Source organism: Eschrichtius robustus, chromosome 11, assembly GCF_028021215.1.
Source record: "Eschrichtius robustus isolate mEscRob2 chromosome 11, mEscRob2.pri, whole genome shotgun sequence".
In the NCBI taxonomy this organism is placed as follows: domain Eukaryota; kingdom Metazoa; phylum Chordata; class Mammalia; order Artiodactyla; family Eschrichtiidae; genus Eschrichtius; species Eschrichtius robustus.
Window position 1 is genome coordinate 43057118 of NC_090834.1, and position 26855 is coordinate 43083972.

General features: G+C 38.1%; 3 protein-coding genes and 8 non-coding genes across 23 annotated transcripts in view; 9 read left to right on the forward strand and 2 right to left on the reverse strand.

The window, feature by feature from the left end:
* C11H11orf54 (chromosome 11 C11orf54 homolog) overlaps positions 1 to 9686 on the reverse strand; it is a 32115-nt gene extending 22429 nt beyond the window's left edge. For 2 of the 3 annotated variants that reach the window (XM_068556299.1, XM_068556297.1), the window contains exons 1-2: positions 9609 to 9686; positions 3294 to 3355 (exon numbers count right to left, since the gene is read on the reverse strand). In XM_068556299.1, coding sequence (XP_068412400.1) covers positions 3294 to 3348 — 55 coding nt within the window. In that variant the 5' untranslated portion in view covers positions 3349 to 3355; positions 9609 to 9686. The other variant, XM_068556298.1, reaches the window with a different exon arrangement.
* Positions 9687 to 9872: 186 nt separating this feature from the next.
* TAF1D (TATA-box binding protein associated factor, RNA polymerase I subunit D) lies at positions 9873 to 21234 on the forward strand. Its single transcript, XM_068555690.1, is given in 11 exon segments — positions 9873 to 10016; positions 11512 to 11676; positions 12453 to 12831; positions 13664 to 13839; positions 14193 to 14250; positions 14642 to 14758; positions 14761 to 14818; positions 18259 to 18308; positions 18551 to 18586; positions 19236 to 19282; positions 19654 to 21234. Coding segments are annotated over 7 exon segments (867 nt in total). The 5' UTR covers positions 9873 to 10016; positions 11512 to 11617; the 3' UTR covers positions 18279 to 18308; positions 18551 to 18586; positions 19236 to 19282; positions 19654 to 21234.
* Positions 15382 to 15508, forward strand: LOC137772739 (small nucleolar RNA SNORA40). The gene has a single exon (XR_011075544.1). It is a non-coding gene; the product is annotated as a small nucleolar RNA SNORA40 (small nucleolar RNA).
* LOC137772733 (small nucleolar RNA SNORA18) lies at positions 18084 to 18214 on the forward strand. The gene has a single exon (XR_011075538.1). It is a non-coding gene; the product is annotated as a small nucleolar RNA SNORA18 (small nucleolar RNA).
* LOC137772747 (small nucleolar RNA SNORD5) lies at positions 18376 to 18447 on the forward strand. Its single transcript, XR_011075551.1, has one exon. It is a non-coding gene; the product is annotated as a small nucleolar RNA SNORD5 (small nucleolar RNA).
* On the forward strand, positions 19033 to 19170 carry LOC137772723 (small nucleolar RNA SNORA8). The gene has a single exon (XR_011075528.1). It is a non-coding gene; the product is annotated as a small nucleolar RNA SNORA8 (small nucleolar RNA).
* LOC137772728 (small nucleolar RNA SNORA1) lies at positions 19402 to 19536 on the forward strand. The gene has a single exon (XR_011075533.1). It is a non-coding gene; the product is annotated as a small nucleolar RNA SNORA1 (small nucleolar RNA).
* LOC137772722 (small nucleolar RNA Z40) lies at positions 19801 to 19873 on the forward strand. Its single transcript, XR_011075527.1, has one exon. It is a non-coding gene; the product is annotated as a small nucleolar RNA Z40 (small nucleolar RNA).
* On the forward strand, positions 20139 to 20259 carry LOC137772731 (small nucleolar RNA SNORA32). The gene has a single exon (XR_011075537.1). It is a non-coding gene; the product is annotated as a small nucleolar RNA SNORA32 (small nucleolar RNA).
* Positions 20600 to 20726, forward strand: LOC137772727 (small nucleolar RNA SNORA25). The gene has a single exon (XR_011075532.1). It is a non-coding gene; the product is annotated as a small nucleolar RNA SNORA25 (small nucleolar RNA).
* Positions 20904 to 26855, reverse strand: part of CEP295 (centrosomal protein 295) — a 48352-nt gene continuing 42400 nt past the window's right edge. For 6 of the 11 annotated variants that reach the window (XM_068555680.1, XM_068555683.1, XM_068555681.1 and 3 more), the window contains 10 exons: positions 26683 to 26779; positions 26053 to 26301; positions 25149 to 25288; positions 24315 to 24489; positions 23116 to 23735; positions 22105 to 22245; positions 21742 to 21838; positions 21440 to 21604; positions 21267 to 21366; positions 20914 to 21188 (listed from right to left, as the gene is read on the reverse strand). In XM_068555680.1, the coding sequence (XP_068411781.1) occupies positions 21032 to 21188; positions 21267 to 21366; positions 21440 to 21604; positions 21742 to 21838; positions 22105 to 22245; positions 23116 to 23735; positions 24315 to 24489; positions 25149 to 25288; positions 26053 to 26301; positions 26683 to 26779 (1941 nt within the window). In that variant the 3' untranslated portion in view covers positions 20914 to 21031. The other 5 variants (XM_068555679.1, XM_068555685.1, XM_068555684.1 and 2 more) reach the window with 5 other exon arrangements.

A 26855-nucleotide genomic window follows, 5' to 3' on the forward strand; every position in this document is an offset into this window, starting at 1 on the left:
AGGAGAAGTAACAACTGACACTGCAGAAATACAAAGGATCATGAGAGATTAGTACACGCAACTCTATGCCAATAAAATGGACAACCTGGAAGAAATGGACAAATTCTTAGAAAAGCACAACCTTCCAAGACCGAAACAGGAAGAAATAGAAAATATAAACAGACCAATCACAAGCACTGAAATTGAAACTGTGATTAAAAATCTTCCAATAAACAAAAGCCCAGGACCAGATGGCTTCACAGGCAAATTCTATCAAACATTTGGGGAAGAGCTAACACCAATCCTTCTCAAACTCTTCCAAAATATAGCAGAGGGAGGAACACTCCCAAACTCATTCTACGAGGCCACCATCACCCTAATACCAAAACCAGACAAAGATGTCACAAAGAAAGAAAACTACAGGCCAATATCACTGATGAACATAGATGCAAAAATCCTCAACAGAATAATAGCAAACAGAATCCAACCGCACATTAAAAAGATCATACACCATGATCAAGTGGGTTTTATCCCAGGAATGCAAGGATTCTTCAATGTACGCAACTCAATCAGTGTGATAAACCATATTAACAAGTTGAAGGACAAAAACCATATGATCATCTCCGTTGATGCAGAAAAACCTTTTGACAAAACTCAACACCCATTTATGATAATAACACTCCAGAAAGTAGGCATAGCTGGAACTTACCTCAAACAAAATAAAGGCCATGTATGACAAACCCACAGCCAACATCATTCTCAATGGTGAAAAACTGAAACCATTTCCACTAAGATCAGGAACAAGACAAGGTTGCCCACTCTCACCACTACTATTCAACATAGTTTTGGAAGTTTTAGCCACAGCAATCAGAGAAGAAAAAGAAACAAAAGGAATCCAAATCGGAAAAGAAGAAGTAAAGCTGTCTGCTCTGTGCAGATGACATGATACTATACATAGAGAAGCCTAAATATGCTACCAGAAAGCTACTATAGCTAATCAATGAATTTGGCAAAGTAGCAGGATACAAAATTAATGCACAGAAATCTCTTGCATTCCTATACACTAATGATGAAAAATCTGAAAGAGAAATTAAGGAAACACTTCCGTTTACCGCTGCAACAAAAACAATAAAATATCTAGGAATAAACCTACCTAAGGAGACAAAAGACTGTATGCAGAAAACTATAAGACACTTATGAAAGAAATTAAAGAGGATACAAACAGATGGAGGGATATACCATACTCTTGGATTGGAAGAATCAACATTGTGAAAATGACTCTACTACCCAAAGCAATATACAGATTCAATGCAATCCCTATCAAAGTACCAATGGCATTTTTTACAGAACTAGAACAAAAAATTTCACAATTTGTATGGAAACACAAAAGACCCCGAATAGCCAAAACAATATGGAGAAAGAAAAACGGAGCTGGAGGAATCAGGCTCCTGGTCTTCATACTATACTACAAAGCTACAGTATTCAAGACAGTATGGTACAGACACAAAAACAGAAATATAGATCAATGGAACAGGATAGAAAGCCCAGCGATAAACCCACGCACATATGGTCACTTTATCTTTGATAAAGGAGGCAAGAGTATACAATGGAGAAAAGACAGTCTCTTCAATAAGTGGTGCTGGGAAAACTGGACAGCTACATGTAAAAGAATGAAATTAGAACACTCCCTAACACCATACACAAAAATAAACTCAAAATGGATTAAAGACCTAAATGTAAGGCCAGACAGCATAAAACTCTTCAAGGAAAACATAGGGAGAACACTCTATGACATAAATTACAGCAAGATCCCTTTTGACTCACCTCCTAAAGAAATGGAAATAAAAACAGAAACAAACAAATGGGACCTAATGAAAGTTAAAAGCTTTTGCACAGCAAAGGAAACAATAAAAAAAGACAAAAAGACAACCCTCAGAATCGGAGAAAGTATTTGCAAACGAAGCAAGTGACAAAAGATTAATCTCCAAAATATACAAGCAGCTCATGCAGCTTAGTATCAAAAAAACAAACAACCCAATCCAAAAATGGGCAGAAGACCTAAATAGACATTTCTCCAAAGAAGATATACAGATTGCCAACAAACACATGAAAGGATGCTCAACATCACTAATCATTAGAGAAATGCAAATCAAAACTACAATGAGGTATCACCTCACAAAGGTCAGAATAGCCATCATCAAAAAATCTACAAACAACAAATGCTGGAGACGTTGTGGAGAAAAGGGAACCCTCCTGCACTATTGGTGGGAATGTAAATTGGTACAGCCACTATGGAGAACAGTATGGAGGTTCCTTAAAAAACTAAAAATAGAACTACCATATAACCCAGCAATCCCACTACTGAGCATATACCCTGAGAAAACCATAATTCAAAAAGAGTCATGTACCACAATGTTCACTGAAGCACTATTTACAATAACCAGGACATGGAGGCAACCTAAGTGTCCATCGACAGATGAATGGATAAAGAAGATGTGGCACATATATACAATGGAATATTACTCAGCCATAAATAGAAACGAAATTGAGTATTTGTAGTGAGGTGGATGGTCCTAGAGTCTGTCATACAGAGTGAAGTAAGTCAGAAAGAGAAAAACAAATACCATATGCTAACACATATATATGGAATCTAAAAAAAAATAATGGTTCTGAAGAACCTAGGGGCAGGAGAGGAATAAAGACTCAGATGTAGAGAATGGACTTGAGGACATGGGGAGGGGGAACGGTAAGCTGGGACGAAGTAAAACAGCAGCATTGATATATATACACTACCAGATGTAAAATAGATAGCTAGTGGGAAGCAGCTGCATGGCACAGGGAGATTAGCTCGGTGCTTTGCGACCACCTAGATGGGTGGGATAAGGAGGGTGGGAGGGAGATGCAAGAGGGAGGGGATATGGGGATATACGTTTGCATATAGCTGATTCAGTTGGTATACAGCAGAAACTAACACAACACTGTAAAGCAATTATACTCCAATAAAGATGTTAAAAAAAAAAAGTTAATAAAGCAATATTGTACAGCTCTTTGGGCACCACACATATTTAAATCGTGGACTACCATATTCATTTTCATTCTGTAAAGTTCGTATCTCATCAAGAATCTTTGAATCGTGAATTTAGATTTTTTTTGAGGGGCAGAGTTTTGGACTCTCTCAATAAAAACAGTACAGATACTGAAAAGGAAAATTTGTTCTGTATTGAAAGTACTATTGCATAAACCTTATCTTAGAATGTTTTTATTTTTAAATTTTTTTCCTTAGGATAATTTTAAAAACTCAGTATTGCATTTACCTTCAACAAGCTCCTCTAGACTTGGCACATGAAAAGAATACTCAGCACAAGACATCTTCTTTCTGAAACAGGAAGGGGGCAGGACACAACCTTTAAAAGAATGACATAGCCATTGGGGGACACAAAAACTGGTTAGAACCAAGTAGGTCCAAGATGGCAGATTTCCAGTAGAACTTGAGCCTCATTATATGCTCATTGTAATGCATTAGCACCTAAATGACACACCCACAGGTGCCATGACCATAAAAGGCCAAAAGCGGGCATTGTCCCAATTCCTGGAATTCTTCACCCCTTCCCCCAAATAGCTGGAATAATCCTCCCACTTGTTAGCCTATGAAATTACCCAGTCCATAAAAACTAACTACCCCATATTTCACAGCCTCTCACCTTCTGAGATGTTCCACACTCTGTGGAGTGTGTTTCTCCCAAGGCCATCTCACCTTCTGAGATGGACCACATTCTGTCTATGGAGTGTGTCTCTCTTTAAAAATCCACTTCTTACATATCACTTTGTCTCTCACTGAATTCTTTCTGTGATGAGACATAAAGAACCTGAGCTTCGTTAAGTCCTGAGTGTGTGATCTCAATTAAAGGACAGTGTGTTCAAGTCCCAATCTGAGTTTTGGCTGGGGTCAAGTCCCAGCCCATGGGCTCAAGTCCCAATCTGAGTTTTGAGGTTTCACGAGGATGTACAAAATAAAGCAATTGTAGGCTAATTATCGCAGTGCACCAAGCATGAACAGCTCCTGCTCTGGAAATGAAAGAGTTCAGTTATATAAAGAGGGCAAAAGGGCATTTAGGTGTCCTCACAGAAAGGCAACCATAAGTTCTTGTATTTAATATTCCAAGTGAGAAATGTCCAAGTAACCTCTTTTAATACTAATACCTTAAATAGCTGACATTTAAAATAGACAAGAGGAATACCAAACCAAGAGGGCACATGATTCATTTTCTTCAGTCATGTATCTGGATTGAACATGCAGCTTTCTAATGGTTGATTTAAGGAATATAGATCCTGAAGCAAAGGTAGTTATTAAGGTTTATGAATAAATGTTTAAATGGTTGTAGATAACAGTACAGGATGTTCAGGTACTTCTATAATAGATCATTTACTTGTGTTTTCTATTCTATATTTTACATTTAGCCTAAAAGTTAAACAAGTTTCTTAGACTATCACTTTTACAAGAGAAAATTTAAATTACTGAGAGAAATGGAAACTTCTACAAATTATTAGCTTTTGAAATTCAAATTATTTCATTTACAAATAAACATATTTTCTTGGTAAACAGTTTCAATGTTCAATTATTCTGATAACCTAACCAATTATAATTTGATTTTTAAAAAATATATGCTAAATATATTTTACAATAAGTAGACATATATGCACAGAGATTAGTATCTTGCCTCAAGTGTACAGGTGATGAGGTGTGCAAGCAGAGAGAGTTAAATAAAATGCAGGCAAAAAAACCCAAACAAACGAAAGTAATATGAGGTGGGCGGGGAATCCCACTGGAGGCCAATCACAACAAGGAATAAAGACAAAACTCTTAAGGCTGTTTCTAAGAACACTGTTGGAGTTCTCATTAAAATTGTTAATGAAATACCTCATTAATGTGAATAATCTCTGATATACCATTACTTAGTAAGTGAAAGATGGTCCTTCAACATCACTTGAAATACTCTTCCAAAAAAATTTTTTTTTTACTTTTCCAAAGATTCAGTTTTCTTAGAAACTGGATTTCTAATTTTGATGATAATATCAAATAACACATCCTTCACAAACATACATTTAAGATCTGACATTTCTTTAGTACTTTATCAGATAATACTTTATTACCCTTTATTTACTTAATATGCATAATTTGGTCTCCCAAAGAAAATGTAAAGTGTTGATAATGGGCCCCAAACCCTATATAATCATATTTAGATGATCTCAAATATATTTTCTTTTTTTTTGGCCGTGCATTGCGGCTTGCAGGATATTAGTTCCCTGACCAGGGATCAAACCCGGGTCCTTGGCAGTGAAAGCGAAGCATGGAGTCCTAACCATTGGACCGCCAGGGAATTCCTGAAAATATATTTTCGAATTTAATAAGCTATAATTGTTTAGGAATGAGCCATTGTAACTTTATTGAAATAATTTCAGATGGACAGAAAATACATACAAATAATCTCATATATGCTTCACCTAGATTTTCCAAATGTTGACATCTTATATTTTCTTTCTTTTTCTTTTTCTTTTTTTTTTTTTTTGGCTGCTCTGCGAGGCATGCAGAATTCTAGTTCCCAGACCAGGGGTGGAACCCGTGCCCCCGCCCCCCCCCCCCCCCCCCCCCCCCCCCCCCGCAGTGGAAGCGTGGAGTCTTAACCACCGGACCACCAGGGAAGGCCCATTGTCTTATATTTTCTTTATTAGAAACCAGCAAGCACTAATTAAGAATATGGAAAAATCTGCTCAGTGAATACCATGTTTATTTAAAACGAAGATAATAAAAGCACTCTAGATATTTCTACTTACAGTAGGAATAATAAAGACTCAAGTTTAAATTAAATACAATCCTAATGATCTCAGGTGGCCTCGGCCTGCAGCAGCTTGAAGCAAGATCTCGTTCTTCAGCGAAGTCAGGCCATGGCAGTGAGAGCACTGAATCCTAGCCACTAGACCACGAGGGCCAGTGGCTAGTGACAACGCCCCTGGGTTGTCTTATTTGTAAAAATTAATTTCAACAAAGAGATGGAAAGTAATGAAACAAGTAAAGTGTTTATTAGGAGGGGGAAAAGTACGTGTGAATAGACACACATGGGTGGACTAAGAGAGAGAGTTGCATCTTCGTGGTAGTTTAAATCACTTATATGGGGCATTTCTTGCGGGTTTCCTCTGGCCAATGTCTTGCTTTGCCTGGCTCTGAGCCCGTATTTGGTATAACTCAGGGTTCTCCCCTGTATGTGCGCACATCTCTTAATGCAGAGACCTACGGGAAGGTTGACATCACCTACTATGGGGTGGTGCCCCCCTCCCTTCCCCACACCCCCAGCCTTTCTGCACCTGTATAGTTGGGAAGATCTCCTTGACCTTGAGAATGAGAAATATGTGGTCTCTTTATCTTTTTTCTGGGCGGGACTCAGCTCCTCCCAGCTCCTGGCATTATCTTATCTTGGAGTAGCTGCTCACACAGGACAGATTTCAGCTGCTCAGCCTGGGGCCCATCTATATCTCCTGCAACACTAACTTTACACCCTTTACTATCTTTCAAAGGTCAGGTTTTTGTTTTCTTTCCCCACCAAAACAGAAACAAATTCCAACCCTAGGAGGCTACAGCCTGAATAACTGGTTTAGAAATGCAAGCCAAGAGCCCAGAAGGCAGCGTGGTAGTGTGTATAAGTGTGTTTCTGTGTGGGTGAGAGATAGGGAAGAGGAGGTTGGAGTTGGAGCGATGAGAGAAAAGGGTTAGAAAAGTTCTAATACAAATCCAGAGTGGCTCTAGGAGGACAGCTTTGGGCCACATGGGGGCAAACAACATTTACTCTCCAGATTCCATTGCTGGGAGTCAGTGGCCCAGAAGTAGGGTCTAGAGAAGGGAAGAATGGAAGATAGGAGGCAGCAGGATAAATGGAGCTGCAGAGGCAATGCCTAAAGGGGTAGACCAACTATGGCCGATAACTACTGACAAACTGCATTCTGTAAACCAGACAGTATGTTAGATGCTTTACAGACATTCCTTCAAAACCTCACACAACGACATATTATCCTTCTCATTTTACAAGAGGAAATAGGCCAGAGAAAATATATTATTTACTCCAGATCACTCAGCTATTAAGTGGCAGAAACAGAATTCAAAACCAAATCTAGCCCACTGTAAACCCAGAACTCATCACATTATACCTTGCCATTAACTGGTGAGGGAATGATACAATTCAGCTCACAATAAGGGAAAGTTTGTACAGAGCAACCTTATAGCACTCAGTATACCTGTGGTCATCTGTTTGCTTTGTTTCTGTCCCTTAGACTGTGATCTCTTTGAAGATAGGACTGTATTTCTCATATTTGTCTTCCAAGTACCTAGCATACAATGGATACCAGTTCAGCCTTAGTTTTTTTTTATTGAACATTTACGATATTCCAGACTCATAAGGCTCTGGGACATGGCTGGCTTCATGGATGTGCAACTAGTGAAGTTACACAGGACCATGTGCTCAGAATAGCACTTGGTTTATGCTCCATTGCCACCATCTTTAAATTCTTAACTTTAGGGACTTCCCTGGTGGTCCAGTGGTTAAGACTGCAAGCTCCCAATGCAGGGGGCCCAGGTTCAATCCCTGGTCAGGGAACTAGATCCCGCACGCCATAACTAAGAGCCTGCATGCCACCATGAAGACCCCGTGTGCCGCAACTAAGACCTGGCGCAGCCAAATAAATAAATAAAATAAATATTTTTAAAAATTCTTAACTTTATATTTGAACTTTTAAGATGGATAGGACAATGGAACATGCTTGGGATCAGAGGAGAGAGGGTCTATGTGCATGTCCACCACCACTCCTTGCTTCCCATTCACAAAAAGCGTTTAAGTCCTGTGAGCATAGAATGCTTGTGGATGCACAGTCCAAGGGAGTTCATCGAGACTCAAATTCCCTGGATTCCATAGTGTCGGTAGAATGCGCACGCATGGAGAAGTAAAATAAATACAGGGGTCCTAGTTTTGTGCAGTATCCAGTGTTCTAGTAAGAACAAAATACATATGCCTACATAGTACGAATTGTGAAATTTCAGTAATTCTGCGTACAAGCTAAATGTTCTTATGTTTGTATTTAAAACTGGCATTGCAGAATATAGAGTGGTAAATCTCATGCTAATGAGTTAAACTCAATTTTTCTTTACTTAGAGTGACAATAAATAGCAAATTAATGCTATTAATTAATAATTGTATAATTAGTGATTAATTAATGAATCAATAAAATAGAATGATTAATGTCATTAATAATTAATAATAGCAGGGCTTCCCTGGTGGCGCAGTGGTTAAGAACCCGCCTGCCAATGCAGGGCACACGGGTTCGAGCCCTGGTCCGGGAAGATCCCACATGCCGCGGAGCAACTAAGCCCGTGCGGCACAGCTGCTGAGCCTGTGCTCTAGAGCCTGTGAGCCACAAATGTTGAAGCCTGTGCACCTAGAGCCCGTGCTCCGCAACGGGAGAGGCCACCGCAGTGAGAGGCTCGTGCGCCGCAACGAGGAGTAGCCCCCGCTCGCCGCAACTGGAGAGAGCCGGTGCGCAGCGGCGGGGACCCAATGCAGCCAAAAATAAATAAATAAAAATAAATATAATTAATAATAGCAACTTAATGCTATTAATTAAAACATCATGACAAGTGGAAAGAGATACTACAGAAGAAAGGAGACAGCTTATATTTTAGTACCTTTAATGGCACTTTCCCCCTGCGTTTTGAACAAGGGGCCCTGCATTTTCATTTCGTACTGAGCCTCACAAATTACATAGGCAGGCATGTTATGGAACATGGCAGTGAATAAGATGCGATCCCTGTTCTGGAGCTTACGGTACTTCATAATGCCTAGAAGACTAGACTGTCTGTGCCTGGAATTGCTCAACATTTAGAGCAAAATTGAGTAAAGAGGCTAGATTACCTCCCAGGTCTGTCCAATCCGAAGATGACACTAACCACAGATTATTAAGACTAGACGGCTTTCCTGGTTTTATCATATGATACAAGAGGTCTGAAAGTGGACAAATCAAGCCAGCTCATTCCTTTTTGTAACTACTTTGGGGGAAAAAAAAACCCAAAATACCAAAACTAAACTAGTTTAAACTTTTATCTTAACAATCATTAATCATTCAGGGAACTAAGGGAGAAAACAAACAAAAAAGTTCGCCGCTGGTATCTCTTGTGATATGTTAACCAACCCCTGGGAGGCTGACACTTAGCCCTGAGTGGAAGAGTAGTTAACAAAAGTCCAAAGGGGAGAGGGGACCTGGATGTGCTACGGGGTAACACTGGCTTCCAGTACAAAGGTTACACATTTTGAGTCTCGGTCAAAGCACGATCGTCTCACAATTTAACGCAGAGGCGATTTCTGAAGGCAAAAGTAGGCATAATATGACAAAACACACCTGGCACCGTAAACACACGCACATCCCCCACACGCTCGAGATCAGAAGTCAGAGGACAGCTCAGCAAAGGCGAGACCACTGGAAGCAAAGCAGGTGGAGTGTCTGTTTCCTTGCAGTTTACAGTCATTCCGTTCACCTGACCCCACAATTTATTTCTTGTAGTTTGCCGAAACATTCTTGTCTACTGCACTTACCTAATCGGTGAGGGAAGCCTACACCTGAAACCCGATCTTGCCTCAGTCAACTCCGCCTCCTCTGGATCCGGGAGATCAGACCCCGCCCTCTCGAAATCGCTCCTCCCCTCCCGGAGATCAAAATGGCGCCCCGCGAGTCGCCACTTCCCACCTCTCACTTTCTTCCTGGAGTCAAATTGTTATCGCGAGACTTCGGCCTCAACTATTAGCTGGGGCGCGCAGCCCGCCCCTTTCTTTTCTCCAGCGTGGTGGTGGAGGTTGGTGGTTCTTAGTTTGTTGGAGTGTTGTGGGGGGTCCGGAGGTTGCTGAATGCGGACTTCCTAGGGAGGGGTGGCGGGTATCTGGTACGCAGCTGAGGCCCATGCCGAGCCGGCGCTGGTTGGTGCAAGCTGTCTGCCCTCTCGACGGGTAGGAAAGAGGACGGGGGCTTCCGGGCCTTGTGGGCGGGTGAGGGTTTCCTCTTGTAGCTTTTCCCAGGCCTCTGCGTGGCGTGGCGGGGTCCAGCCGCGGAAGTCAGTCCCCGAGGGCGGAGGGCTCGTGGTTTTTGTGGACTTCGGGCCTAGTGGCTTTACTGCGGCCCACAGTACACGATTAATGGCGTGGGCGTGGTCCGTTGTCTGGCATGTAGATGTTAAAAGGTGGTATAGACAATACACGTTTTCTGAATTAATAAGGGTTAAGTGCGAGGTAACCATTGCTGACGCCGTTCTCCTTGCACGAGGTTAGGCGCTTCCTGGAGACGCTCGCCCCAAAATCGCACAAAATGCTGAAGGGGAATTGTTAGAGCCAGTGAAGGGCACTATCGCCATGTGCTCCTCCTCGCAGAATCTCGGAATAGGAAGCCACACTTCCGTAGGAATGCTTTCTAGTTTCCGAAAAAGAGGTTTTGAGTCAACTTTAATTTTGATAATACGCTCTGATTTTTTTTCTTTTAAATCTCAGGTATACCATCAGTGCCACTGGATCCACTTGTTGAATTTCTTTTTGGGCAGTTATTTCGTGACTTATTTCTTAGATTTTGCATTTTAGAAAACTACGGTAAAACATACCATGAAATTACCAGGAGTCCCTTGGATATTTTGCGAATCTGAGATCTCTGTGACCTTATTGGTTTCCTATGTTTGAAATATATTGTTCTTGTAGGATTTCTTTCATCGTTGCTCATTTGTCATTACCAAGAATGCTAAAGACTAAGACCAATATACGAATAGGAAGAATGATGGCATCCCCGATAAGGGAGATGGAAAAGTAAAATTAGACATTATCTTTTTTTTAAATTTTGTCCAAACTATTGTAATGTATCTAAGGAGATTACAACAGTGCCCTTTGTCTTTTTTTTTTTTTTTTTCATCTGTAAGCCTTTCATCGAAAAGTTTGAGAATTCAGAACTTTTAAATTAATACCCATAACAGCAAATTCCAGACCAGGAGTTTGGATAGAGGTAGTTAAGTCCTGCTGATTATTTTCCCAGGTATACTGAGGCCATACTCCGCCTTCTGGCTTTGTATGCAAAAGATTTTCGTACTAGTTCCCAACTGCTGTTGAAAAATGGCTTTTTGGCCGTTAGTTGAACATTGATAATCTTCATTGTACATTACTATATGGCTAAGGGTAAAATTACATTTTTTTACTGTTGCGGAAAGCTGTTTGATACTTTCGTTGGAAATTACGATACTCTTCTGGAATCTTCCATTGGATAGATTAAGGAGGCAAAACTGAAAGATAGAACCTGTGAATAAAATCTCTAGATTTTAGGATTGACCTGAAATGACAGTTCCTACGTGAAAGTATTAAAGGCCTTGTATGTGATTTTGCCTTAACTTATGTGTAATTAATTTACGTAATTGTCACGACTACATCAACATTTTCATTACTCTGACACTAGCTGTTTGCATTTATTCAGGGAAACAACATCACATTTACTGAATTTTATATGGTCAGAAATCTGTTTTAAGTCAAAGGACAATTGACAACAAATTTGAGAGGGGCTTGGAGAACACATACCGGGAATGGATTCTCTCAACTATGCAACGGTATCTGATTCAGCTGTGGAAATTGAGAATCAGAGGTAAGTGCTTTTTTTTTTTTTTTTTTAAATAACTATCACCAGATTTTTCTGGAAAAAAGACTAGGTGGTAATTTTACTGTATTTGAATTACCGGGAAAGCATAAATCATTGTAGATAATGAGTGGTGGTAATGGTAATTTTCATGCATTAGAACAGAAAAGGAAAACCTGGTTTGCACAGGCCTTTAAAGTTTTAACTACTTATAATCGTGGGACACATTGTTAACTCAGGGAAACGGGAGTATATTCTCCGGGCCAAATTGGTATCTTCCTGATTAAATCATCCTCATTTTATAAGAAAATGGATATCAGTAGGGAATCTTGTTTTAAAATCAACTTGTTCTATCCCACATTATCAGGGATGCTGGCTTATGTATATGATGAGAGGTATCTAGTCCTAATCGTTGTTTATCTCACTGGGAAAACAAATGAGCATTTCTAGTATACTCACTACATCTCTCCACTAGGATACTCTTGTTTTATTTAGAGGAGGCTTTGTCTTAGTTTAGCCTCTAGCAGTGAACAAGGCTGCCTTTGTGGAACTTACATAAAGGAAGATGAGTTTTTGGCTAAGTGCTATGGCACATGGCATTATGGACCACTTGTGGTAGAGTGGTCAGAGCTAAGTGATTGGCTAGTACTGAGCCCATCTTTTAAAAAATTACTTTGAGCATGTTTTTCTGCTTTGATTTGTAAAAAAAAAAAAAAAAAGTATATTACTGGTAATGAACATTCAGTAATATAAGAGGGTACAATTAATCTTTCCCTGTTTTCTAGTGATAACTCTTCCTCTGGTAGCAGCTTATTTAAAACTCAGTGTGTTCCTATCCCACCTAAAAGGAGGCAAAGAAACCCTATTAGAAAATTTGTTCACAAACCTGAAAGTACTCAAGCAAGAGATTCGTCTAGTGACTCATCTATAGAGCCAAGACCATTGACTTTAAAAGCTATTTTTGAAAGATTCAAAAAAAAGAAACGTAAAAAGAGGAAATACAAGCCAACGGGAAGATCAAGGGGAAGACCAAAAGGAAGGAGAAACACTAGACGCTCACAAATAAACAAGAAACAATTTAAAGACAAAGGACCTGGTTTCCCATTTTTAGAATCAGGAAATGGAAGAAAACCATTACCTTGGAGAAAAATTTTAACCTTTGAGGTGAGTCTTTATATATGCTGGTACACATGGCTTAAAATGTCTGAAATGAGTTGTTGGTTGCTTTTAGAATTTAGATGTACCTGGAACATAGAGTCTTCACCTTTTATAATACTTCTCTATACTGACTCTACTGCCGCTTAAATGCCACCCCCATCCTTCAGCTCAAAGTTCACTTGGACTTCTGGGTGGAATCTTGCACTGGTAACACTGGGTGAATGTACCTGTATATGAAGTGCTCTAAGGCTGATTTTATACCTTGATCTTATCCTGTCAGGGCTTTAAACATCATTCCTAAAACTCAAATGCCCAGTTGTTTTATAGTAACCGAAGTGAAACCCACACCTGCCTTTCATGTTCAGTGGCTTTAGTAGATTTCATTTTGTTCAGATATTTCAATTTCTGACAGAATTACCAGACAAATATGCCAGTACTTAGCAGTAGACTCTGAAATATTTGAGATAAGTGATTGCATAATTTGTAGTCACTTGTTCTAGAATCTGGTTTATAGGAAAGGATTAATACTCATTAACCTCTTTATGTTTTAAGGTGATTAAAATAGACAGTTCTGTGCATTAAAAAGTGTCTTAAGTAATGCCCAAATGATAACAAGATTTGTGCTTGTTTTTCTTGGTACTAACTTTGATAACTTGCTAGGTAGAACAGTGAATTGATACACGTGATCTCCATATGGCAGAGTAGTTAAATCAAGATCACTAAGGACCTCCTTGTTATGGGGATCCTTGTAATTTTGGAACGTAGGCATTTGCTGAGTGGAAGAAAATTTTTTTATTTTTAAGTCCTTGACTTAAAATATGGTGTTTTTGGTACATAGCAAGCAGTGGCAAGAGGATTTTTTAACTACCTTGAAAAACTGAAGTATGAATTCCATCTCAAGGAATCCTTGAAACAAATGAATGTTGGTGAAGATTTAGAAAACGAAGACTTTGATAGCCGGAGATACAGATACTTGGATGACGATGGATCTCTCTCTCCTATTGAAGAGTCAGCGTAAGTTCTATCATGGATTGGAATAATTTTGGATATAGGTTTTTATGAGATTAAGTGCTTTTACATTTTAATGTTGCTCCATATGCTATCAATTTGTTTATACTTAGATTTAAAAGTGATGTGAGCACAGATAAAATATTAATAGACTTGACTGGTATTGCTATTTCAGTTGTATGTCATGGCAGTATACTTCTCATTGGGTTATGAAAGATTTGTCGTCTGAGTGATACGCTTTTTTGTTTTTAACTCTTTATTGGAGTACAGTTGCTTTACAATGGTGTGTTAGTTTCTGCTTTATAACCAAGTGAATCAGCTGTACATATACATCGAGTGATATGCTTTTAATATTGCAGAGCAGAGGAGGAGATGGCAACAAACCTTGAACATGATGAATGTGATATTAAATTGGTGGTAAGTGACAATTTTAATCCCACTTCCTTTTGGGAGGACAGCTCTTGACAAAGGGAACAGTTTATCCTGTTGTGTTACTGTCTGTATTTAAGTTTTGAAAGGTTCAATGCCTTTGGTGCAGGAAATGCAAGAATAAAAATAAGAATTTTATGGATAATTGGTGAGAACATGAATTATCAATACTATATCCGTAAAAACAATACTATTTAAGTTTTCATGTGTGGTGTTGCTACTAGGATATCAGATGAGAAAATCAGCAGAAGTTAATTTGGAGTTTTAACATCCAGATGTAGTATCCAGGTTATTTTAAGTAACCTAGAGTTTAGTTATATGTAATTACTAGCGCGGTAAAGTTTTCAGTTGTTGCTTAGTATTGGTATTTCTTACGCAGGAGGATAATTATTTCATAATAAGTTCTGAGTTACCAAAGAAGAAGCATGTATATTTGGAACAAGAGGAAAATACTGAAGAAGCTGCACTGCCTAAAAAGAGAGCATCAAAATCCAAAAAACACTGGACAGAGGACAGAATGGCCTGAAAATAGATAGGACTATGACTACCAGACAAGGTAAACAGAATAGAGAAAAAGGAACTTTATAGAAAGAAAAGACCATAAATGTGAATACACATGCCAGCCTTATGATAAAAAAGAACCTGGTAAGAAAATAAAAAGATTAAACAAATTTATAAAACTCCTGAAGTAGTAATTATAAGAAAAATAATTAAAACAGTGAGATTATGTAGAAAAAACATTGAGGCTGTTACAGCAGAGATAATCACTTCCCAAAAAAATAAACAACGTCCTACTGTTTTTGCATATGGTGGTGTATTTCTTGGGTAAGAGAACTTAAAGGTGCCATTTGAGCTTTGAATCAAAGAAATAAGATTGTAATCCTGAAAAGAAAATCTTAGTTGCAATAACCACTAATGATTGACAGCCAGCCACCCTCCTTAGAGTACCTGCAACCCCATTTTTATTTTTTTTTTCAGACGAATTTAGTGTGAAATGCCTATTACTGTAATAAGAACTTAATATTTTCCTTTCCTGACTACCTATAATATTTCAACTATCATTTTCATCACCACTGTATGTTGCAGATTATGCCACTCTATGTACTGCATTTTACCCATAGCACTTGTGTTTGTTTTTGTTTAATTTGTGGACAAAGACTTATAGACAGGTGCAAAAATAAATCCTCTTTTGCAACCCAGAACTCATTGTTCAGTATGAGTTTTGATACAGATAAGAAGGAACATGATACCTAAAAGAGAGTCAAGTGATGGGGGTGTATTGATGAGCATAAAGATTGCTTCCAGGACTATAGGGCTGATAATTTCTCTCATATCTTAAGCTTTTAAATTATCAGCTGTATTGATTTAGTACTCTTAATTTTAATGTTGACATGAAACAAAGATGGCTTCTTTTTTTAGGCTTTTATCTTGAACACAGTGTCTGGATAATTTAAAAAGGGATGTCTTACGCTTTAGGTGAGTTTGGGTCCAATTTGTGTAAATGTGATGAATTGTCAGAATTTAAAACCTCCATAGGTTTCATTATTGAAAGGCATTTTTGCCAATTTTAAATTTCTGTTCATAATGTAATTTTGGAAAATGAATCTCAGGATTGACATGCTTTATAGTGACATTGTGCCAGTTTCACTTCGCTTGAAGGAAAGGGTCCCAGAACTATAAATAAGGCAGTTATAGTCAGAATCCTGGATATTCCTGCTTCAAGCATACACAACATATTTTTAACCTCCCCGCACCCCTATACAATATTTTTTAAAATTTTATTGAAGTATAGTTGATCTACAATATTAGTTCCTGCTGTGCAACAGAGACTCAGTTATACATATATTTCTATTATGATTTATCACAGGATATTGAATATAGTTCCCTGTGCTATGTAGTAAGACCTTGTTTATCTGTACTATGTATGTAAGTAGTTTGCATCTGCTAATCTCAGACTCCCAGTCCATCCTTCCCCCACATCCCCCTTTTTGGCAACCACAAGTCTGTTCTCTCTGTCTGAGGCTGTTTGTTTCATAGATGTGTTCATTTGTGTGGTATTTTAGATTCCACATGGAATTGGTATCCTATGGTATTTGTATTTCTATTTCTGACTTACTTTGCTTAGTATGATAATCTCTAGGCCCATCCATGTTGCTGCAGATGGCATTAATTATTTCATGCTTTTTAATGGCTGAGTAATATTCCATTGTGTATATATGTGTGTGTGTGTGTGTGTGTGTGTGTGTGTGTGTGTGTGTATATACACCACATCCTTATCCATCTCTTGATGGACATTTAGGTTGCTTCCATGTCCTGGCTACTGTAAACAGCGTTGCAATGCATGTATCCTCTCAGACCATGTTTTTCTCTGGATATATGCCCAAGAGTGGGATTGATAGATCATATGGCAGCTCTATTTTTAGTTTGAGGAACCGCAGTACTGTTTTCCATACTGGCTGTACCAGTTTACGTTCCCGCCAACAGTGTAGGGGGGTGTTCCTTTTTCTTCACACCCTCTCCAGCATTTACTATTTGCAGACTTTCTGATGATGGCCATTCTCACTGGTGTGAGGTATATTTGCATTGCTGATACTGAGCAATGATGAGCATCTTTTCACGTGCCTATGTGTATGTCTTCTTTGGAGAAATGTCTATTTAGGTCTTCTGCCAGTTTTTTGATTGGGTGGTATTTTTTTGGTTATTGAATTGTACTATCCAATAGTTTTATTATTTAAATTTTCTGGCCATGCCGCTACTTGTTATATACGTCATTACATCTGGACTGAACATATTTACTAAACACGTCATATGTTTTCAAGTTCTTCCTTCCCTTCAAATTTTGGTTTACCAAAATTGATGTTCTGCTATTAATTCACCCTCACATGATGGTGAAGAATTCCCAAATAACTATTTTCTTGAAAACCTCATGGCCTAAATGAGATGAAATGTTGCTCCTAAAGGTTATTTTAATGTTATGCATGTTAATATGCTGAATAATTTTATAGATTATAATTTTGATTTAATCTGACCTTTGTTATTTAGATTTGCAAAAGGGATATATTTTTCATACACTTGTTTGGCTAGTGCATTCTTTTATTTTTGGCTGCACCAAGTGGATTGCAGGATCTTAGTTCCCAGATCAGGGATCGAACCCACTGCCATCTGCAGTGGAAGCGTGGAGTCCTAACCACTGTACGCCAGGGAAGTCCCTGCAGTGTTTTTAATGCATGCATAATCTAAAATGAGGTGGAAGATTTAATAGTATAATGCTAGAAATGACTACACAGGACACACAATTTCATGAATCTGAATGATATAAAGTTTAATTAAATACACCCAATTTGCCTTCAACGATTCCCCAGTGGTCAGAACATCAGCCACATTAACATTTTTCTGTATTTTTACAGTTGCTATCAACTAATGAGAAAATACTTTATATAGTTCTTAAATTAAGGGAAAAATTCAGTTAAAGTAAAAATTTTGCAGTAATCAGGGAATTGCATAGGCAAAACACATTGCAGTAATGAAGTTCTTAAAATCAAGCTTAAATTTATATGTGGAACTCTGTTTGGTTCAGGTATAATAGCTAATAAGTACTTTGCATATTTTTATCTGTTAGTATAATGCTATCTTTTCTAAGCATTGTTAAAATACCTACCATGTGATTAATTAATGGGATGATTTCTTTAAATTTCTTAAACATCCTTTGTGATAGACTCTGACTGTTACTGCACAGTTTTGAACTCATCTAAGAGACTGGAGCTCTTTCAAATAATTGTTCTCTTGTGGACTTGTTTATATTTTTTAAAAAGGAAGCAGTGGTTGAGGTCTATCCCGATGGGGCTTTTTCTGTAAACCTACATCGTTGGAAACGCCTCATAGATTAACTGTGTGGTTTCCTTTACTCATAGAACTACCTGTTAGATCTGTGGGAAAGAACTACAAGACAGAGCTGCCAAGTAAACTGTGAAAAACCTAACAAACTTTTTATCTTAGGTATTGGCATATCCCAGTGATCTGTACTGTTCTAGGGTGTGATGGCTTAGGTAAGTTTTAATCAGTGACGGTGTCATTTGTTCGGGGTGGGGGGGGGGCGGGGGGGGTACTATTCCAGTTCAGATGATGAATTTAACCGTTCAACTGCTGAATGATACAGACATGAACTAAAACTTAATTCTGATAGAGCTGAGTATGCTTAATATCTAAATATTTTAAGTTATATATTGAGGTTTTAAGTTTTAATCACATGAGTGTGGTATCCATCTTTTATTTGCTATTTTATCTGCAGGAGTGAATATGATTTGAACCTAATACATTTTTAGACGTAAGTGGAATATTTAATTTCTATTCAAATTAAGGATTCAGAAGTTCTGAAAAGAATGTTAAATTTTGAGTATAGCATTCCATTTCTGTTGTGACTGCTAGTTAATTAGGTTATAAAACAATTGTCAGGATTTTGGCCAAAAATACTGCTGTAATATTTGTGTTTACAGAATTGGAAAAAAATGGAGACAGCACTGACATGTAAATATCATGTATAATCGGATAGTTTCCTATGTAAGTTCTATAGGTATAGAGAGGGTAAAGGTAGCAATGGCTAGGTTTATAGTTTAAAGTGGAGTTAATGTAGTTCTCATTGGAATGACAGATATAAAACTCAAATTAACATGTTACAAGAACGTAAATTTTTAGAGACGTGTGAAGATAATATTTCTCAGATAGTAACGTTACAAACTTGAGGTTGAGGGGTTTTTCTGGTTCAGTCATAATTGCACTGCATGGTATCTGCATTCAGCAGTTTGTTCCTGCTGGGTGTTCAAAGGACAGTGCAATATAAATTCAGTATTTGGCATCGTTGGTTTTCTTGGCTTTGTGCATGTTAGACCTGGTATTTCTACTGATACAGTATTCCTGTAGTTTCTCATACTGTTCAGTTTGACAGTCTTCAATAGTAACTAATACTATTTTTCTAGGGTGTCAAATTCAGAACCAGGCAGATCCATCGCCTGACCCTAAACATGTAAGGCTTTCTATTTGTTGCTTCTAGTAGCTTTCCTTTATTGATAGCATTGTTGAACTTCTATACAAGTGCAGAAGCCTTTTGCAGTGTATATATAAGCTTGAGAGAAATGTTTATAAAGCCTCATACTATTGAAAACGGGCACTGTTGTTCATGGTGTCCGTAAATTGTTAATGTGGCTACATTGAGAACACAGGTTTTGCTTCCATCACTGTAATTTTATTGCAGTGGTGACAATGAGACCTGCAACATTTTTTTTTTTTTTTTTTTTTTGCTAGGCTCATGAGTAAAAACTGGATATAACAAGGCTTTTCAGTATTAGAAAAGATGAAGGGATAAATAGCAACGTACTTGCTATGTTTAATTTCTAGGGTCCTAAAGTAAATCGCTTGAGGAAATTGGATCCCAAAGATTACAGGTATGATTTTCATTTCATTTTTTTCCCCTTGTATTTAATGAAAAAGACTATAATGATGTTAAAAAGGCCATTAGTAGTTTTACTATTTACCAGTGATGTATGATGTCATGATGATGGGCAAAATGTTCAACTGCTCTGAATGGGCTGAATGAAAATAGCCTTTCTGAACATCCATCTTACATAAAGCTATATTTTAAAACATGAAAGCTCTAAGGTAAAAGTTGCCTGAAACATGCATATTTGGAAGCAATCAGCTAAAGTTAGGTATGAATGAAAATGGAACCTAATCAGTCCCAGTTGCCATTACAATCTTTTTCTGTAGGTGGGGAATTTTGAAGTGTGTCCATATTTCATTGGAGATCAAAGAAGCCTAACTAAAAGAATTGTGGCAAGTAATTTTTTTTATTTTACCACACCAAATTATTTGTCAGGTTTTAATGGTCATTACCAAGGCTTTTAGAATGCAGTTTCTCATTTGCTGTGGACATGACCATACAAAAAGTTTCCCACTAGGTTTTACTTCTGCTACTTTGTAGCATTCAGCCTGTTGGGAACATTTTATTGTTTACTTGTATTTCCATTGCCTAGGTCAGCACTGTTCCAGTATAAATAGAACACAAGCCATTTTTTCTAATTAGATTTTACAATACCGATACATGGGTAGTGACTATTATATTGAACAGTATGTGCCTAGATTGCTGGAGTTCTTTGTTTCATCCTGGGCTTCTAGTTTATTACATTACAGGTTGCCTGGTTACTAAAGGCGGGGAGGCTGGCTTCAGAATTTTACATGAGCATCTCTGAAAATGGACCCTTACCTTTATATTTGTTATACAGGGCTGACTCACACGATAACTTCTTTTTGAAAGGTATGTACACATTAAAGAAAATAATTTTATAGGTCATTTCAAAGAGGGCTGATGGGACCAAATCCAGGAGCTCTTTACGCTGTGACCAAAGATTGAGTTCTCCACTGGATATGATAGTAACTTGATAGTGCTATGTTTTCCGGATGGAGATACAAGCCACTCATACCCATGATTGGTGATGTGGGAAAGTAAAAATAAATGTAAATATCTTCCAACTTTAACCAATGTCTACTCTCTTCTTTAGGGCTACTTTATCTTGAAGATTATGAGTTTGGAGGAAGTAAGGTGATTGGCAGTGGAAAGAATCAGAACATGTGAAATTCCTTAAAAATTTATTGACTTAAATAACTTTGTGTTACACATAATTAAAAAAAAACCCTTTACACTTTGTGCAGAAAGTCAGCATATATTTTTGGCTCGAAGTTTCTCTAATGTTTTCTGTGGAGGGAATAATAACATTTATCAGTTACAGTTCTGATGTGCCTTGGACATGAAAAATTGGGGGCGGGGGCTGCTCACCTTATGGAATTCTTTTGCCCTTGCTCTGTTTTGGGCATATGCGTCTTGCTTTGCTTTCTCTTCCTTTTGCTTTTTCACTTCAGGTAACTGATGGTATAATCTGTAAGAAGTTTATATGGAATTAAAGACACACTTCAGCTATGTGACTTCATATATCTTCGTATATCCACATACATACCTTAGAGCCCTTTGGTGCATATGGGCTTGTGCAGTCTTTCTGTCTTCAGGAAGAGACACTCTAACCTTGTTCACACCCTTCAGGTGACTGACAAATGAACCTGAGCAGAGAACAAGTCATTTAATATATATGTAATGCCAGGTTCTCTTTGAAAACTGATGTGGAGAGTATACCTGTAGGTTTCTCCTTTACTATTTTGGTTTGAGAACTTCCAGAGACACGAATTTTATTCCTTATTTCTTTCTGTCTCTGTGAGGATCTCTCCATAAATGCTTTTTTTCTTTTTATAAATGCTTCTTGTAAGCTCCCTGGAGTAGCTGTAAACTTTGAAAGGGTTTCTGTTTAAAAGAAAAAAATTGAGGCTATATGTCAGCAATATACGAACATGCGGGGTTTCTGCTCAAGTAGGGGGAACCTGAGTGGGGAACCCCACTGGCCCCTGGGCTCACTAATCTGATGCTCAGGGCATACATACCTGCACACACAGCTGGTGGTTTCTCCACAGAATGTTCTGATGCAGCTGGACAATCTGAGTTTTGTGTTTCTGATAGAAGAGGCAGAAATTCACTCACCTAAATTGTGAGAAAGTCATAGACTTTACCACTTGACCTCACTGTACAGATTCACAGCAAAGGTTCTAAACTTTACCCATTCTCAACCCTAGGTCCTTTGGCCTTTCTAGAAAGTTCAGTTATCAGCTTGTCCACTGTGAGCACATTCATACAACGATTCTAATGTAAGAATAAATGCCATATAGAAAGCTAAGTAAAACTATCCTTTTTTACTCCCTAATTCTCAAATATGGGTTGCTGTATGAAATGAGAGCTACGAAATTTACCTGAAAACAGCTCTTTGCCTCATTTTCTCTCTTTTCTTCTAGAGTTAAGTTTGCAAAATCCACTTCAGCAATACTGATATCACTATTGCTTATCAATGTAAGTTCTGGTTCTTCCATTATACCATGGCCACATTCTGTCTCCTGTGCAGTAAAAAGGGAAACAATATTCAAAAATCATAGCCTCAAAAACACTCAGAATGTGAAAAATATGTACATTACGGAGGAAGAACACCAGGTTCTTCAAGACAAACTACTCCATGGGTTACAGAGCCAAGCGCCTGCTGACTGACTGGGGGCTGTGCAGAACTGCAGTGTATGTGTCCCCTACCTATCTGAATGGCCGCTGGGCTGCAGCTGGATGCTGCGAGACCACAAATTGCTTCAACCATGTTTTGTTTTGTTTGTTTTTTTGATGTGGACCACTTTTAAGTTACAGTATTGCTTCTGTTTTATGGTTTGGTTTTTTGGCTGCAAGGCCTGCGGGATCCTAGCTCCCTGACCAGGGATGGAACCCACACCCCTGCATTGGAAGGCGAAGTCCCAACCACCGGACCGCCAGGGAAGTCCCTAGACCACACTATTAAGGAGAAAACCTTTCAATACTGAACAAGAATTTACAAAAAAACACAAAAATCCAAAAGCTGCCAAGTAAATCACCTTATTTTTTGCTTATCTGTGAAGGGACAAACACATAGTACTAGAAGGTAAGCTGAAACCAAGCAGATTAATCCAGTGCAGCACAATGAGGTTCAACACTGTTAAGTGCTGAAGCATAGGCTGAGCCACCATTTTTTAGGAAAGCTGGAGAAAAATGTGAATTGGGAAGATCTGTAAAATTCAGAGGGAGGTCAAATTTAAAAAATTTGTTTTCTCATTTCATTGGAGATTTCCAATGATTATGAGGTTGACTATATCTCAGATAGTAGCTCTGTTGCATCTCTTGCAATTTTGTTTTTAAAAAGTCTTCTGAAAATGAAATCAAAGATTATATACAACACAGATTTCACTTACCCAGATTGGAATAGAGTTCTGTAATGAAAACGATCCAGAATTTACAAAGAGCTCTGACTGTGCTAGTTGAGTTTGGTTTCCTACGATTGTTGGAGTTTCTGCGGTAGTTGAATCCTCAAGACGTTTTTCATTCTGAACAGTGACTGAATATGGTGTCTGAATTGAAGTTCTTACACATAATTGTGGATTTATATTTAAGACTCCACAGGTTTCTTTATCATCAGTGAGCCCTTGACCTTGTAACACTGTTCCAACTCCTCTTTCTGACAGTTCTTCAAAGCCCAGTCTTTCTTTTCTGCCTTCTGGTTGGTCTTTTATTGAGCACTCACTGGAGGTAGAACCACATGGAGTGCTATGCTGTAGATTTAACTGATGAAATACATTAGCCTCACCAGATGAACTGAAGACTGAACTTTGCAAATTTCCTACAGAGAGCTGGAAAGGAACACTTTCTTGCTTGTTTTGTAATATTTCATTCTGTTCAGAGGAGTAGTTTTGATTTTCCGCCCCTTGGGAAGAGTCTCTTGCTTCAGTGCTAAAAATACTTGGTAAGTCAGCATGCTGGCTTCCTTCCTGTGAAGAAAATTCTGGCAGAAGTTGCTGAAAAGACTGTTCAGACCCTATAAGAAATCAGTGGATCATAATTATATGTTGTAAAACTTGAGTAGAGATATGGTCTCTAATAGTTGCTGAGGACATTGCAAGTAATAGGTTACTTAAAATTTTAGGAATGAAAACTGACATAGACATGAGTAGAAAGTTAAAGGATGGTCACAGTGATTTTCGAATAACTACTGCTCACACCATGTATTTTCTCCTATAATATTTAACAAAGGAACTATGACTTAAGCATGAGGACTTTTCCCCCCATAACAGAATACTGACTTTATAACAAAGACTTAAACATGCATGTGCATCTCATATATGTTGTGATGTGTGTGTATATATATAAAATTTGTATAAAAAGTTTTAGAAGGATACTTAAACTGATAACTGTAAGGGTTGAGGTAGGGAAGTTGAGCAAGAGGCAGCACTTTTTTATTTTATCAAAATAAAATGCAAACTGAGCATATATTACTTCTGTTATTTAAATAAATATACAGAGAAACTGGTGAGGTGGAGACAAACCAAGAGCAATTGATACGAACAACCGTGAAAAACAACTGAGCTTTATTTAACTTTTTTGAACTTCTACATACCTTCAATAACAGTTTCTGTAGCAAAACTCTGAGCTTCGTCACGAGCCCAGTTAGGATCAGGCTGGTTCAGGCTGGTCCTCAATGCTGTAAAAGAAGCTGTACTTTTGGGTGGCAGACTAGAACAGAGGCTTTCACAGGAGGAATCTGACCTCTGATGGAAGACAACAGGGAAACGCTGAAATATTAGTATTTACTATGTGTTACCAGTTGAATCAATCTTTTATGTTTCTTTGATATTATTCTTCCTTAATTACCACTTTACTACCACATAAACCACTTGCTTATTCAAACCCAATTCTTTCACTTCAGTAAATATGAAACAGACTTTTTGTTTAGAAAACAAATTGTGAATTAACAAAACAGAGTTCAGAATATGACTGAATCATTTTCTGATAAGCAGGAACTATGCAGAGCTGCCTGGAAATAGAAAGACCCAGGTTTGAATCTTAGCTCCTTTATTGTATAGGAAGAGACTTTAAATTTTGCAAAAATTCTGTTTACTTGACTGTTTAAGACTGAATTCCATTAAAGTAACACCACCCCCCAAAACCCTGAAAAGTTTTTATGGGTCCTCATAGCTAGAGATAAAACTTTGGGACAAAATTCTAATGCACCTATTTTCAATCTTGGTTCTGCATTATAATCACTTTATCTGACCATTCCTAGGGATTCTGATTTAATTGGTCTGAGGTACAGTCTGGGCACTGGTATCTAAAAGCTTACCAGATGATTTTAATTGGCAGCCAAGGCTAAGAAGCATTGTTCTGTTCTAACAGAAGAAAAGACAGACTGTTTTTGGAAATTCACTGCAAAGAAGCATCTACTTTATTATACCTGGTAAAAGTCTTTGCTGTCTTGAGAAATCCCAGAGAAAGATGATGACGAATCAAAATCTGGATGTGGTTCTAAGGGTTTAAACAGCTGACGATGCAAATTTGGAAAACTCTGTTCCAGTTCTGGGAAGTCAAAGTCAACTGTTGGAATTTTAAGGAAAAAAGACACTTATTTTAAAAATAAAGCCTAGAAAAGTAGTACCAAGAACATATTCATAAGGTAGCTCCAATTCAACAAAATTACTTGCATTTTTTTCATTACCAGCAGATGCTTTCAAATTAAGTCCTACCGTTATCTCTCATGTACAAAAGGGGCGGGTGGTGGCGGCGGTTTGACCAGAACCTTTGCCAAATGCAAGTTTCCATTTCTATTATAGCCTCAAGGTCTTTATGGGGTTAGTTAGGAGTAAGATGCCATCATTGTCACTGCTTTGTTACAGTAATCTTTGCTATTCTCAGCTCATTTCAGGATCAATGATTTGAAAAAAAGAAAAGCTCACTGTAGCAAGTGTTGCCACAGGCCAGACACTGCACTTTATGTGCATTATCCCCAACACCCCTCCTTCCACAGGAGACAAGAGTAAGCTGCCTGTGGTCTCACAGTTAGGAAACGGTCAAGACGTCTGATTTCTGAGTTCTTGTGCTCAGTATGGCAATACTGAGCTACTGTAGTTAACTTTGCAAAGGTGAAGGAAGATCTGCTCACCTCTTCTACACTGTCTCAGTCAGTCTGTTTCCGGAGCCCCTCTCTCACTAAGTGCCCTCAGCGTTTGCCATGTTATAACTGCTACAGCAAGCCATCAAAACACAAAGCTCAAACAATTACTACTTCCAACTAAAAAGGATGAAAGGTTAAAAGTTAACACTTAGTTTACATGAAAGTATTTGTTCACAAATAATTTTACCCCACAAGTCTGTTTTTTCAGTCATCAAATTTGCTTCATTTATATACTTGTCTATCATCTGCTGAATGTGTGTCTGACCAGATGTAAATGTTTCCACTGCAGGTAAAAGAGGTTTATGGGCGTCCTGAGGGTCCTGTCTTTGATAAATAACTTGTGTTGAAGGAACTACAGAACTTAAAACATTTGTTTCCTCTTCTTTACTGGTGGGAGATTCTTGTTCCCTCTGGTCCACAAGCTCTGAAAACGACTCTGAAAATTGGGTTTAATGAAAATATTTAGTGTCTGGGTACTTCCTTTGAGACATATTTTAGCAGAGAGGCATAGCAATACACATGGATAAGGAATCAGTGCAGCCAAGAAATGTGCTCCGTAGAGTCCCACCAACATTAGCAGACCCTCCTCAACGTGCTACTGGAGATGAGCAGAGTGTCTCTGCGTCTGCAGCCCCGTGACTTCAATCATGGTTAGAATGTCATACTGTCCAATATTCTAAAGGCATGATTACTTTTGAGATTTAAAGAACAATCCCTCTCAGCACCTTGTGAAAAGCAATGTTGGCTCTCACCGCTGTACTGCAACGCAACTGGTGCTTCTCTTTCAATTTATTTATAAACATTCTGATATTCTTACCTGTAAGGCTCAAATCTGTGTTTTCATAACTTAAAAAGCTCCCAGTAGAAACAGTTATTGAAGATAATGGCTCATGATAAATTTCTTGTGTTTCAGCCTAAAAATTAAGAAGCACATTAGGCCACAATGTAGGAAGTAATATCTAGAAAAAACCCAAGTCACCAACATTAGCA